Source organism: Lissotriton helveticus, chromosome 4_1 (genome assembly GCF_964261635.1).
Source record: "Lissotriton helveticus chromosome 4_1, aLisHel1.1, whole genome shotgun sequence".
NCBI classification, from domain to species: domain Eukaryota; kingdom Metazoa; phylum Chordata; class Amphibia; order Caudata; family Salamandridae; genus Lissotriton; species Lissotriton helveticus.
The window spans coordinates 1,653,210,501-1,653,225,347 of record NC_136063.1 but is presented as its reverse complement, the minus strand read 5'-3'; the positions used below and the strand labels follow the sequence as shown (position 1 = coordinate 1,653,225,347).

The 14,847-nt window shown below is 43.3% G+C and overlaps 1 protein-coding gene across 26 annotated transcripts in view; it reads right to left on the bottom strand.

The window, feature by feature from the left end:
* CLASP2 (cytoplasmic linker associated protein 2) overlaps positions 1–14,847 on the bottom strand; it is a 2,039,150-nt gene that overhangs the window by 418,677 nt on the left and 1,605,626 nt on the right. For all 26 annotated transcript variants that reach the window (XM_078688301.1, XM_078688302.1, XM_078688307.1 and 23 more), the window contains one exon: positions 5,767–5,930. In XM_078688301.1, coding sequence (XP_078544427.1) covers positions 5,767–5,930 — 164 coding nt within the window. The remainder of the gene's footprint in view (positions 1–5,766; positions 5,931–14,847) is intronic.

Here is a 14,847-nt window from a genome sequence, read left to right as displayed (position 1 = left end):
AGGATAGAAGCTGAAAGATCAGTATCATAGCCTTGAATTACCTGCCCTCGCTGCTCAGGAGGATAAGCCCAAAAATGCACTGTGTCTGTAACTGCTTTGATAAAAGGGAGTGTCTGAGAGGGAGTCAGGTGCGACTACAGCAAGTTGATAGTGAACCCCAGTGAGTGTAGAAGGTCTGCCTAAGTCTGGAGGTGGGAGACAACATCCTGGGGCGGTGCTGCATTTAGCAGCAAGTAGTTGAGTTAGGAGGAGACTGGCACCCCTGACCTCCGCAAATGAGCTGCAACCACCACCATCACCTTGGTGAACACCCAAGGGGCACTGGTAAGGCAAAACGGAAGCACGGTGAACTGATATGCCCCTGGCTTACCGAAAAAACTTCAGATAGCACCAGTGGGCAGGCAGGACAGAAATATAAAAATAAGCATCCTGCAAGTCCAACGCTACCATCCAGTCTCCTGGGTCCAGGGAAGACAACACCTGAGCTAACATGAGCATTTTGAATTTCTTCTTTTTGAGGAAGAGATTGAGAGTTCGGAGATCGAGGATAGGACGAAGGCCCTTGTCCTTTTTGGGAACCAGAAAGTAGCAGGAATAACAGCCACAGCCTACTTCTAGCACCAAAACCCTCTTTATGGCTCCCTTGGCCAAGAGAGCTGTGACCTTCCCAGGGAGAACAGACAGATGATTGTGAGATGGTGGAATGGAAGGAAGAGTATTCTCAAAGGGGAGGGAGTAGCCCCGTAGGACATTCTGCAAAAAACCCAACTGATATTATAGACTGCCAGTGGGGCAGGTGATGGCGAATCCTGCCAACTGTGTGCCCATGGTGGTAAAGGGGCAGACTAGGAGGGTTTGGAGATGGTTGCAGTGGGAGAGAATGGGGGTCAGACTGACCAGACCGCTGGCCACTTGACCCACAAGATCTGTGGGTATGGCGCCTCCTGCGCCACAGAACAGAGGCTGGGGAGCGTGTGGCAGCGGGATGCCCCTTCCCTAGTCACGAAAAGAGAGAAAGGCAGATTGAGGTGGGCATGGGGCAGCAGAAAAGTCGTACGAGCTGGCCATACCACGAGAATCTATAAAGCGTTTGAGCGTCGAATCTGCCTTGTCTCCAAAGAGACAGATGTCATCAAAGGGCATGTCCATAAGGGAAGCTTGGATATCCCCCGAAAAGCCAGTCGTTCTCAGCCAGGCGTGGTGCCTACGGGCCACTGTCATGGAAACCCCCTCTGCCTAGTGAGTTGGTAGTGGCAAGTCCACATTGAATAGCGAAATTTGCAGCATCTCTTCCATCGGTGACAGCTTGGGAGAGTACGTCTGGGCTTCCTCCAAGGCCTGTGGCAGCACTTGCACAACTGTATCCCACAAAGTGTGGGAATTACGGCGCAAAAAGCATGCAGTGTTCACCGACTGCAATGCCAGGATGGCAGAAGAAAACATCTTCCCAAATGAGTCCAGCCTCTTGGATTCCCTTTTCAGGATAGAGGCAGGGAAAGCGCCTTAGGAGGTTGAATCTTGGACCATCAAGCTGTTAGGGGTAGGGTGTCGCGTGAGTAAGTTTGGGTTCCCAGATGTGGGGCGGTGGACAATCGTCTATTTACAGGAACCCCTGTGCTGGGTTTGGACCAGGTACCCAACAGGATGTCAGTGAGGGCGTCATTGAATGGGAGTAAGGGTTCAGATGGGGAGACTCCCGGTTGCAGTACCTATGTCAAGAGATTAGTCTTGACTGTCACTGTGGGTAGCTGAAGGTCGGGGACCCCAGTCGCCCTACGCACCACCATTGCGCAAGAAACTCCCTTCACTCCTCCATTGCCACAGTATGGGGAGAAAGCAGGCCTTCATCTGGAGACGTATCCGGCGGCAGGCTTCACCCAGGTCCTCACACCAGTCCACACTCTGTTCTTCCTCATAGGGATGGTATTGTAAAGGATCCAGTGACCACTCCCAGTATTCCTCAAATCCTAGCTGATACAAATAAGGCTTAGGCTCCAATCTAGGAGGCAAGGCATTAGCCAGCTTCTAACGACGCCCCTCTGACTCAGTGTCTGAGTCAGGGATGGCAATGGAGATGGTGCTGGGGGTGCGGGAATATCGGGACTGGCGCCAGGGATCCCTAGGGCCCTGCTAGGGTTGGAGCCAACGGCAAGGAACCAGATGAGGCCCCTTCTGACCCTGCAGTGCCCAAATGTGCATTGAAGGGGGTTGGGCCGCCCAAAGATGAGGCGCATGGCCTCATAAAACTGTTTAGGTTGAGCAGGGGTTGCTCCGGCCTTTTGAAATTCGAAAGCACACAGAGATGGCCCAGGCTCAAGTTCTGGGGAACGAGACAGAGAATGCGGAGCTCCCTAGTGTCGATGGATAGGGAGAAGTCAAAGAGCGCTTGGACTTCCTGCTCTTCTTTTTGAGCCTCCTACCTGAGTGTCCCAAGGGCTTCGAATGGGACGAGGAGTATTTTGGGATCCGCAAATGATCCTGGGACCTTCCCCCTCAACTGGGATCACGACTTCCGCTGAGTTCCATGCCAGGCCATTAGCAGCTTCAGTAACCGCTCCCCCAAAGCCTTCGGGCCATGGCCCAGCAATCGGAGCACGACTTGGTGTCGTAGCTGCGCTCCAAACACCAAAGACAAATGAGCTGCGTGTCTGCCACTGTTGGGTGACAAGTGCCGCAGGGCTTAAAACCTGACTTGTGCTAAGACATCTGCAACACACCATGAGGTAAACCTTAAAAACAGTCCACAAAACATCGAAAAAAGGCTGTCAAAAACGATAGAGGGATAGCTCATCTCTGGATCAGCCCTGGCTGTTGCTGAAACAAAAGAAATGACATCAGAGTGCCTGGGTGGCACCTATATAGGAACCGTGATGTCACTTCTATCATGTACAATTCCGCCGACAGACGCGGAGCCGATCAACGCCACCAACCGGTGTGCAGTGGTACAGCTCACAAAAAATCTTCCAGATCCAGTCTGATGCCTTGGGAAATTCAAAACGTATGGAATCTCCAGCTAGAAGTCTAAATCAGATTTATCTATACTACAAGTTTAGCAATTATTAACAATGAATTATGCCATACATGTTCCTCAAGCAAGATTAGGTTTATAAAATAGTTCAAATTAAAACAACAGGTGAAGAAATAATAAATTAAACAAAATCTAATTGTGAAGCAAAAACCCAATCATAGCTTAAAAGAAACATTTTCAGGGAACAATACTTCTTCTGGATACATAAAATTCCCACAGACTCCTAGACTTATCAAGGCTCCTTCCAGGCTTCAGGCTGGTCTGGAATTCTTTTGTTCAATGATGACTCACCAGCGCCACCAGGTGAGATGACATATTCCCAGTACAGTCTCTATGAAAGCCGCCTCTGCATAGGAGATAACTGAAAACTTTGAGAATAATTGGTAACGCTCAGGTCATGGAAGAGAGAAATCGCCCGATAAAGGTGTACCCTGACTGATGGCGGGGACTCTGCTTTCACTAGTCAATTGACCCAGATAAAAATGCATGGACTTCTGAAAGTCGCAGTGGACTCATCACAACTGCCAGCACTTTTGTAAAGATGCATGAAGTTGTCAACAATCCTGAACTAATAATTCCAGGACCCCACCATGAAGCTATGGTAATGTTGGGGAGGGGGGAAGAATTGGGAAAGAAAAACAGGTATCCTGGAGATCCAGGGATGTCAAGCAATGTATAGCATTCAAGGTTAGTAAAACCTTTGAAGAATTACTTTTTGAGAACATGTAAAGGGAAAACAATGTCATGATATCACTCGTCCAGAGCCACCACCTCGATGGTGCCTCTGTCCAGCATGGCAGAAACTTCTGCCTCCAAAACAGAGGCATGAGCTGGAGTGCACATTCAGGTGAAAGGAGAGAGGCTCACCGGGACGGAGAGAAAGGGAGACCCCCTCCTCTCACCAACAGTATCAACAAATATGTGGGAATGAGCTCACCTAATGGATACCGGAGCCATATGGAAAAGCTACGACCCATGTGAGAGATATATTTTTCCCATAGAAGATGTTGTGAGCGTCCTTCCTGATATACGCTGACATTCGGAGATCCTGAATAAGCAGAGGTCCTGAATAAGCAGGTACAGTTAAGCTCTGGATATGACATGAGGGATTTTTGGGGATACTGGTGAGGAAAAAGAAAAGTGATGACTGGGACCTTTTTGAGAAAGCACTTATTCTTATGTACAAGGCTGAGTTTGAAGGTCTTGTTGTCTTTATTCCCCCTGCCCCCCTCCTTGAGGATACTATGTGTCATTCGCCCCGGTTAGCTACCAGGTCTTATTATAAACAAAATAGTATTTTCTGTGAAAAAGTAATGTAACTTTAAAATGGTTTGAATGTTCCAAAATGTATGTTGTGTAATTTGTTTTGTTTGTTTCTAGGAGAATTTATGCATTTACAACTCAAATTAATTTTGTATCAACAATCGTATTTAAGATTAAATTACATTTATTGAGGTGGGTCCTGAAGAAGGTGGTTTCTATTATAGTTAACCCACAGAAATGCATCGCCTAGTATAACAAGGTTAATTTCTGGTCACATCTTGTTTTAGAGATCTTACATGCATGGATTGCATACCCAATGATGTTTCTAATAAAGTGTGAAAAACACACACACAACCACACAACACACACATAACCACACAACACAGACACAACACACACACAGCAGTCATCGATAGCCAGGTATTTGCTACAATTGTATCTATTTATTCTGTGAAAACGCACAAAAATCTCAAAATACCAATAATAAAAGTTGGTATATGTGTGTGGTTATATAATGTATGAGTTATGTGTTACGGGTTTTTTACAGTCAACACTGTAGTTTGTTCTGAATTTTGTCCTGGGGAACTTTATTGTCTTTCTAACAGTTCATAAAAGATCCAGCATCACCAGCCAGAAAGTATCCACCTGAGTGAGGACAAAGAGAGAACCTGTAAACTCTGGTTTCCTTTTTCAGTGTTGGATCTTTTCCAACAATAAGGTAGACTATCGCTTAGGGGGCTGCCACTGAACCTCTGAAAGATTCTGTTTCACTAAATGGTGCTTTTTATGGGAATAGCTCTTGGGACATCATTTCCTGATAGTCCACTGACTTGTTTTTACTTCAAATGGGGGTGTGGTGGGGGAGGGGTATTTGGAGGACGAGTGTAAATTGCTTTTGTATCTCCCTGCATTAGCTAAAAAGAACTTGATCTACTTCTTTTAAAAATGCTGAGGAAAACAGCCCAGATCAACATCAAATAGGAACTGATCCCCGCACAACGGCTGGCACCTAATATACACAGGTGAAATAATGTCTGGAGGTGGAGTTGCAGCTGAAGCTGAATGGCACCACCTGGTGGTGTTGGTAGGATACTGCTGGGGAAAGCTTTTCTAGGCTGGACTGAAGCTTTGAAGCATAACATATTTAGGTGAAGAATCTGCAAGAAGGTTTATCCACCAGAAGAGCTATGGTAAATAAAAAGCAATAACTGCCAATTGAAAGGCAACATGGTAGATTTATCTTTACTCATAATGGAATCATACTCATTTTTTTTGTGGGCACATTTTTTCCTAAAGCTATAAAATACAGGTACTGCACCAGACAACAGTGTGATATTTTTGACAATGCTAGGAATTGAATTTCCAAGATAAAAGTAGCATAGCACTCCATTTCTTCTCATATACACATGCACTGTGATTTACACAAATGTATGTTCCTTGGAAGAAAAATTAATCTACAAAATGTACATTGTTACCTGGCAACATCAAGGGCTCTTTGGACCTTTGCCTGCACGGATCCAAGCAAATCTGCTCCCATTTTCTTCAGGAGCTGTGTCAATAGCACAAAAAGCCAGTCTTGTAGATCTTCTTTATGAACTATGATGAAATCTACCAGGGTCTCCAGAAACATACTGAACACCTAGAGGGTTTGGGATAAGTAGGGATAATGTGGCAAAATGGAAGATGAAACAAGGAGACATTTTGACTGCTACTGAATTCAGAAATATAGAAAATAGAAATCTGTAAATCAGCCAAAGGTAGAAGGAGGCAGAGATTGTAAGCCAAGCAGAAAAGAATCTGTCTCGCATTTTACTAAGCATAAGTGCAAGAGAATTTATTGATTATTATTCTAATTCTAAAGAGGTTTAAGTCTTCTTCCATGCAGTAACAATGGCAAAGAAAACCTCATAATGATGATTGGTGCAACACAACTTTCTGCAAAGAATACATTTCGGAACCTTGTAATACAAGATAAGAAAGTTCCTTTGAATGCACTACTTATTGAATTATGATAGTAAATTGTTGAGTTTTTCTATTCGGCAGCACAGCTACCATGATCACTGAAAAACGAAGTTAGAACTACAATTCTCAATGACCTTTCAAATAATAAATCAACTACATGCCAAGAAAAGCCACAAGGGCTATTGTTACATAATAATCATTAAGATGTGTAAGCAATCAAATTCAGAATCACATATTTGATGTTTTGGCTTCCACTTGATTATCATTTAAACCTCAATGACAACGAAGACACTTATACCATCCAAAGTATAAAAACAAATGTTTTATTGTTTAAATGCTGTACGCATAATTATTTTAACAAATGCACTCAGTGAGTGATCACCATTTTAAGTTTCATTACTTCTTGAAATGCTTAAGGGGTTATAGGTTATGTCGATAACTATATGGTGAAAGCAAGGTGCCACTCATTTCAAATGCCCCATGATGCAACATGCAAAAGAACAATTGATAGACAGAATGTAGAACAATGTCATACATTCACCCAGTACAGAGATCTGGGCCTAAATCCATCGTTTTTTTGCTCACCATGCCATTCCATTTTGGACGCAGCAATATGCAAATCAGTCTTGACCCTGTGCCCCATGGGAACACGGTCCCAGAGAGGCTGGAAATAGGGCTGGGACAAAGAAGCACACAGTGTGCTTAACACCTGCCAACTGGAACCATATGGTCACATTTTTGCTGGTTTAACAAAAAATATCGCTCCCCGGTATTTGTTAAAAGAGAATAAAGTCTAGGTACTTACAACACTAAACAAGCAATTATTAAAGAACCAACATCCCTTAGAGGGAAGTGAAGGCTACATTTTCATTCAAACTTTCACATGGATAGCACAACAACCATAACTCCCTTTCATTTCATTCCTAGTGACCTCACATGATGTTGAAGATGCCATTGTCAATGATATCACTGGTGGCAGAGCATCACCACTCTCATCTCGGGTGACTTCTTATTTCAACTCACCTACGGCAAGGCCCTGCTCCCAGCCCTCATACTGAGATACTCACATGTAATAATTCTATCACAACTAAAAGGGAGGTGACACTGTATAAAGTAGAAACGACAGCAAATTTCACATTAATTAGAGGAACCCAATAGAAGACCCAATAAGATAATGGTGGAAAATATAACATTATGGGCTTAGACAGTAACAAGTTATTCCGTTTCAACAAGGCATGGTGCTTAAAGACCTAACCTGCCATCTTAGAAAATAAAAACGTGTGGGAAAATATGCAGTGTATTGCCCCCAAATACAGAAACATCTCAAGTCTATAACTCATTTTCAAAGATGTAAGAGGGTGTTTCTATGATCCAATAGGTTAAAACAATTCTTGCAATTTTGTGGCACCAACCATCAAAATAAAGAACATAGGCACAGATTTCAGAGAGAGTCAGTTAATTAGTAGGTTTAAAAAGCACAACGTAAAGACAGTACAAAAAAAAATCTGTATAATAAAGAGCTAATTGCAAAAGAGACCTGAAACTGCATGAACGGCACAGGAGGGGGAAAGTGTAACAAATTAGACAAAAGGGTTAATTTCACATTCATGCAGCATAGTTAGGTTTTCAACAAATTTTGAACTTACTCTCTTAAGAGAGTTCCAACACAGGGGGACAGCATGCAAAAATAAAAAAAAAGAAACAAAAAAAGATAAACACACAAATTAGTTGCCATCTATTTACGGTTCCTGTAGAGAAGAAAACAACGTGAAAACAAAAATAGATGTATTTTTACAATTTCCCTATGAAGAATTTAAAATGTTTTTCCTATTATCTTGATTTCCATTTTTACCACATTCTCTGATTTGACTCTATAAATCCCAAATCAACAAAACTAATGCCTTTAAAACGTACCTGATTTTCTGCAAGTTAGTTTCATCAAAGCATTTTTACAAAATTTGCAAATACAATTTTAGTAAATGCGTGACAGACTCTTACACTAATAAAAAATAATCAGAGCTGAGGCTAACATATCCATTTTCATACAAGAATTTTTAATAATGTAAAATGTCGGCTACATACTCCGGAAGAAAAAGAAAAATACTTTGTGATGCCTATCAGGTAATACCAGAATACACATTTAGTTAGACACACCAAGGGCAAGTATCAACTTATGAGGACATCAACTTCAGCCATTAGATTGCACCATCTGTATACTTGTAAATTAATGCATGTACAAATATAGCATTTATGGTATGCCAGGTGAGTAACATAACTCAAACAAGGCTTCCCGGAATTAGAAAAAGTTTCAGCTTCTCAAAACGCCGTAATAAGTACATTGCTCAACGTTTAGTCTTGTAAGTGATATTCGACAAGCCATGTGTAGGCACAATAGAGGTCTCAAAGCAAAAAGGGCTAGCTTGCATTTTTCAGCGTCAGTCTAGGAGGAAACGTTAACCTGCACACATATTATTCGTGGTGAGGAAAGGAACACAAGTCAGGAAGTTACAGGACATGTTTAGATTTGCACACTTCTTCTCGTTATGGGCACTATCATGATGTTAATTTATCTTCAATAATACCAAAAAAGTAATGTCTGTTCTAAGTAGTTTAATATAGACAGATTCACTACAGTCCCATTATCAATCTGTACCAGTGAGACTTTTTCTACAGCTGGAGTGCCCGAGTAAAACATTTACAATGGTATTACTGAAAGACTAAGGCCACCAATGCATTCCATCCTCAAGTTCTTAACATGTTTTTAAAGAGCCAGGACTAACAAAGTAACGTGAGGAGAGGTATACAGGACCTGCAAAGAGGTTTATTGTGCATAACATTATTAAGTGTATGGAAGGTAATAGTTTCTCTTAATAAGTATTCTCTTCTTTGAAGGTTCATAATTGCTTTTACTTACAACTCATGGTAATATCCGAGTTCACGCACGATACAGCCCCATTTTGAAATATCTTCAGGGCAGTGAGTCACAGTCCAGCTCAGCTATAAATCCCCTAGGGCTAGCTAAACGATCAGTGTCCTGATCCTCTCAATCATCATAACTGCCTCAATTAGCTGCTCTGGTGCCTTCATCCTGCAATATATTTACAACAAGGGGTGGTGATGGACAGAGACTCTGAATTAAGCAGAATACTCTCACCCAGTCAAGAGATCAGGGCTAGATCCAACACCGTTTTTTAGCTCATTGCACCATCCCAGTTTCAGAACCTGGCTGTATGCAAATTAGTCTGTCCCTGGCCCAGTGCATCATGGGAACAGGGCAGACCAGACTACAAAAGCCAATTCTTACACTGGGAAGGAAACAAGCTTCCGGGGACCGGTTTCTGGCATTTCAGCCGTCTTCGGCCCGGCTTGCTTGAATCCTGATGGTGCAATGAGCAAGGGACTCACATCTGAGTATACCCTTCCACGCTTAGGGTGGACAAAAATATTTACAACAAGGGGTGGTGATGGACAGATTCACTACAGTCCCATTATCAATCTGTACCAGTGAGACTTTTTCTACAGCTGGAGTGCCCGAGTAAAACATTTACAATGGTATTACTGAAAGACTAATGCCACCAATGCATTCCATCCTCAAGTTCTTAACATGTTTTTAAAGAGCCAGGACTAACAAAGTAACATGAGGAGAGGTATACAGGACCTGCAAAGAGGTTTATTGTGCATAACATTATTAAGTGTATGGAAGGTAATAGTTTCTCTTAATAAGTATTCTCTTCTTTGAAGGTTCATAATTGCTTTTACTTACAACTCATGGTAATATCCGAGTTCAAGCACGATACAGCCCCATTTTGAAATATCTTCAGGGCAGTGAGTCACAGTCCAGCTCAGCTATAAATCCCCTAGGGCTAGCTAAACGATCAGTGTCCTGATCCTCTCAATCATCATAACTGCCTCAATTAGCTGCTCTGGTGCCTTCATCCTGCAATATAGCATCCAAACATGAACCCTTGCAGGAAAGATCAATTGACCTGCTGTTTACAAACTTCCAAATCTCAACCTTGTATTTTCCTCCATAACCTGCCTCATCTACCAACCATCACCACTGCATGACTGGACACACCACATGCCTCATTCATGTCCTTCCCACCAGACCATATCATCGTATCCAAGCAAAGATGTCTAAGTAGCTAATCCACTACTTTAAGTACTACTGTGGCAACAGATCCCACAAGTTGTCACATGACAAATATCCAACTCGACGCTTGGGACTTCATGCCCCAAGTCAATGTGGATCTTCAAGCACCAACTGCCTCCCTCAGAGGTTCAAAGAAAGCACGTGCACAAATTCCAGGCAAGAGAAGGTATGACATCAAGCAGATCTTCAAATAAACCATAATTACTATACAATCAACCTACTACAACACCAATTTAGTGAATAGAATCACCAATAGATATTTCTACTCACAAAGCCATCGAAAAATGTCCAAAGAGAAAACAGGAAACCAGTATCACATCAACAACAAAATAACCACTATTAAAGCCAATACCATCACAAAATACTCTCAATCCTCTCACTCACATTGACCCAGTAAATAATCTCAACTACTGCATCCCATGGAGTGCCCTAAAGACATAGGAAAGATTATCAAAAAGGCAGTCACTGAGCAACTGGGAGCACACAATGAATGTCTGCTTTGCCAGGGAAAAAGTGATATACAAGGATTGCCCCAAAATATTTGATAAAATAGGAGACGGATGATCAATGGAAGGCTACATGAAAAGAGGGCAGGAAAAGGGGACATTGGGACCGGAGAAAGAGGAGAGCCCGATCTGAAGTGGGACAAATTACTGACTACCTTAAAGACACTAAACCATTTAAGATAGATTTTCAACAAAGACAATGTCTTGCCAAACCGACCAACAAGAGTAAGATGTGTTTCCAGAGAAGAGGGAGAGGGTAGAGGTAGTAGGGGATGGGGTAGAGTTAGGAGCAGTGTAGTGCGGGTATTGTTGCTACTGGTTACATGCTTGACAAACTTATGTTCATTACAAATTAAATAAATCTATTACGGACGGATCCCATTATTGGGATATACCAACACGTCGTCCTATGTTGACTTTTAGAAGAGCAAGAGCTCTGAGGGACACGCTCATGAGTAGTCACTTTGTACGAGCGGTTACGAAACCGTTTGGCGAAGCACCCCACGGATTTTATCCTTGTGGGAGGTGCAAGGCCTGTAAAAGTAGTAAGAAAATCTTATCGTACAGAGTAGCAGAGTCAACTAGATGGATCAGGAAGTTCCTTACCTGCAGTACCCCATATACTGTATATTGTCTTATATGCCCCTGTGGTCTAAGATATATTGGGAGTACTATTCCCCAATGAAAGTTCCCATTTTAGAACATTCACGTGCCATAAAAAAACGGGATGTAACGTATCTGGTTGCTAGGCATTTCCAATCACACCAGTAATAACAACGATCTTTTAACCTTTTTTGTAAAAGATCATGTCCCAGTGAATTTGAGAGGGGGGGGGACAGGATAATGACGTTAAGAACACTGGAGTGTAGGTACAATATAGATCTTGGTACCAAGTCCCCCGGAGGCCTGAACAATAATGAGGAGTTGGAAGTACATCTGGGGTAGAGGGCTCTCTCCCCAGAGATTTAGGTACATCAGAATAAGTAATTCCATAGGAGAATTGAATTACGTTTTGGCTTACAGAACTAGACTGTTGTAAATATGTTGTAAATATAATGAAATGCCTAATGTGAAAATGATATCTGAGAGGATAGAATTATGAATTGATGTTCACATGGATAGGCATTGTAGGATGAATTGATTGCCATTGCACTTTGCTCCCCCGTTTGGAGGAACATGAATAATCAGTTTATTTTATGTTTATTTCTATCTTCACAATTATGTTTCACTTTTGGGCGAGATGGCCAAGTACGTTTATGAGGGATTAGTGCTTTGGCCCATCTAGGGCAGTATTTACAATATGATTGTGAGTAGGCGCTTTATGTAATTACATCGATATACAGCAATACTGCCCATTCAGGGCTTGATGTGCACATAGGTAATATTTATTTACCAAGGAAGTTGCAGATAATATGAATATATATATATATATATAGGTATTATATTTTGTGACAATTTACTTCTAAGATAAATTATTAATCTTCGCAGAAGTATTTCGCATACTTTGGCATTTAAATGGTGCCGATTTCGATGTTCTAATATGGCGCTACCAATACAATGTATGAATTGGTTCTTTGTTTGTGTTTATGCTGGAAGCAAACAGGAAATGTTGTCACATGTAAACATAAAAAATTGCCGTATCTGGCTCGCCCTCATACCATCGAGGAAGGCGACTGCCGAAACGCGTCTGGTGCGTTGAGGGTCAAATTAAATCTATTGACTCTCCCCTGCGAGTGCTGTGTCATTTCTGGGAGGAGAGGAGGCGAGCAGCGTTATATATGTGTATGTATATAACACGCATTTCCCATACCGCCGACCCAGATGCATCAACATATTGCATCTTGGGAGTTGAAGTCTGTGTATTCATCACAACAGTCAACAGGTGAGCCAAGTCAGCACGGGGCAGGAGCTTGCAGGACACTACTGCAAGAAAAGCAGGACTCTGGCATTGAGATGAAGGATACTAAGCAGTGCAGGGCGCTGAGGAAGGCTTGATGCCGAAATGCATTCGCCACCACTGTTTGTTCTGCCTAATAAAGCACGTGTTTTCCATGGATTTCCCTCTGATTTCTCTGAAGTGGAGGGATGTGACGCGCTACACACACTGACTTCAAGGACATTATTCTGGCAATGCTGAAGCAGACCCATGATCATCGGACATCAAAGAAAGTTTTGGGGAGGTCAAGCATGAAATCGATTTTTAAGGTGGAGAATCTGACTCAATGAATGAAAGGCATTACAAAGGTTTTCAAGGCAACGCCAGGAATCTTCCACTTCTGTTATAAAAAAAACCCCAGCATAAACTGAAAAGAATAACAGAATTAGAAATTTAGATTACGCAGGCAGTCAGATTTTCAGTGGATGTCAAAAGGTTAGAAGACTGGGTTAGCTTCTGAGAAATGGGTGAAGAAAGTCTACATTTTAGGAGTCAAGTAGAAGAATGCTAAAGCATGGCTGTTTGCTGGTGCAGTCATGTTGGACAAGACTACAGGTGAGCAGATATCCTGACAGGCAAAAATGAAGAAGAGCATGGCAGATGTCTGTAATTTAAAAAAAGGGTTAGATGAGCAGCTTAATTTTGTAGGCACGTGTTTCTGTTACAAAATCAATTACTTGGAAAGGCCAAATTGCAGAGAGTTGCCAAAATGCGAACAAGAGTATGTAGAACGTAGTAGGTAGATGTACAGATTTTCAGCAGCTGAGAAGAACATACGGTGAATTTCTCTGAGTGTTTTCAAGTAATGCAAATAGCTGGAAGAAAGTCTTGATACCTGAGGCAGAGTAAGGAGTAATTTGTGAATTGATCCCACCCATCGTGGGGTGGATGGAGTGGGTAGGAGTGGCGCACGGACCGACACCCCGATCTTGAGACAGGGAGCGTGCAAACCGTGTGAACCCTCCGACAGCACCAGAGTCAGCTCCCTGCGGAGAAGAGCAGCAGACCCCCGCTGGATATCATCGAGCTGCCTGCACTAGTGGTGGCGTTCCACGACTAGGCCTTGCAGTAAATAAGAGGAAGGGGGCCAAGCTGTGGCGATGGCCCCCAGTGGTGTAGAGACACAAAGGAGATGAGGGCTACGGGCCACCCCCATGTTAGCAATCCATGGTGATAACACGTTTTGGGGCACACCAAGAACCTGTGGTGGAGCCAAAGCGGACCCAAGCCTACCTGCGCGATACATGACTAGAGAGAGGCCTCCTTGGAACCAGCCATGAAGCTGATATAGTTAGAGAAGGGCCTGGAGATTGGTGAGGTGAGTGAGCGGTGCCCGATTACGTCACCTGAAAACAGTCCTCAAGCGCGAAGGGGGAGATACAGGCCATGGGCCGATCCCCCTCCCAACGCTGCCTAGAGGAGCAACTGACCAGAGACCTGCCTCGCAGGTCCTCCTGGGCCGGCATATTCTAGGTCGCTCAACAACTCCTATCAGTGGGAGGCTGTCTCTTACCACTGCAAATGGGACCGGCCTGCAGGAAGGACCTAGTCTCCTCCTGAATTATGACATCTGCAAGGAGGAAAAAAGATCGGACCCTGAAGGACATGTTGACCAAACCCCTTCCGGGGCCAGGGGCAGACATCACCTGGCGCAAATCAGGGACAAGACGGGAAGGAAGCCAAGGAGCAAGTCACACGTTCATTCTTGGAGGCACTGTTCTCCACACTACGCGAAGACCTGCAAACCCTTGGAGGGGAGCTATCCAATGATATCAAGGAAATCTCCCATGATGTAGACTCAATAGGGGACCGGGTCGCAGCTCTCGAAGACCAGGAACATACCAGAGATGATGAAGTGGAACAGCTACAACAGGAGGTGATCCGCCTGCGAGAACAAAAGGTAGATCTCCAAGCCCACGCCGAAGACCTCGAGAACTTCTCCCGACGCAACAATATTTGCATTAAGATAGTGCCGTCCCAGGCAGAAGGCGCCAACATA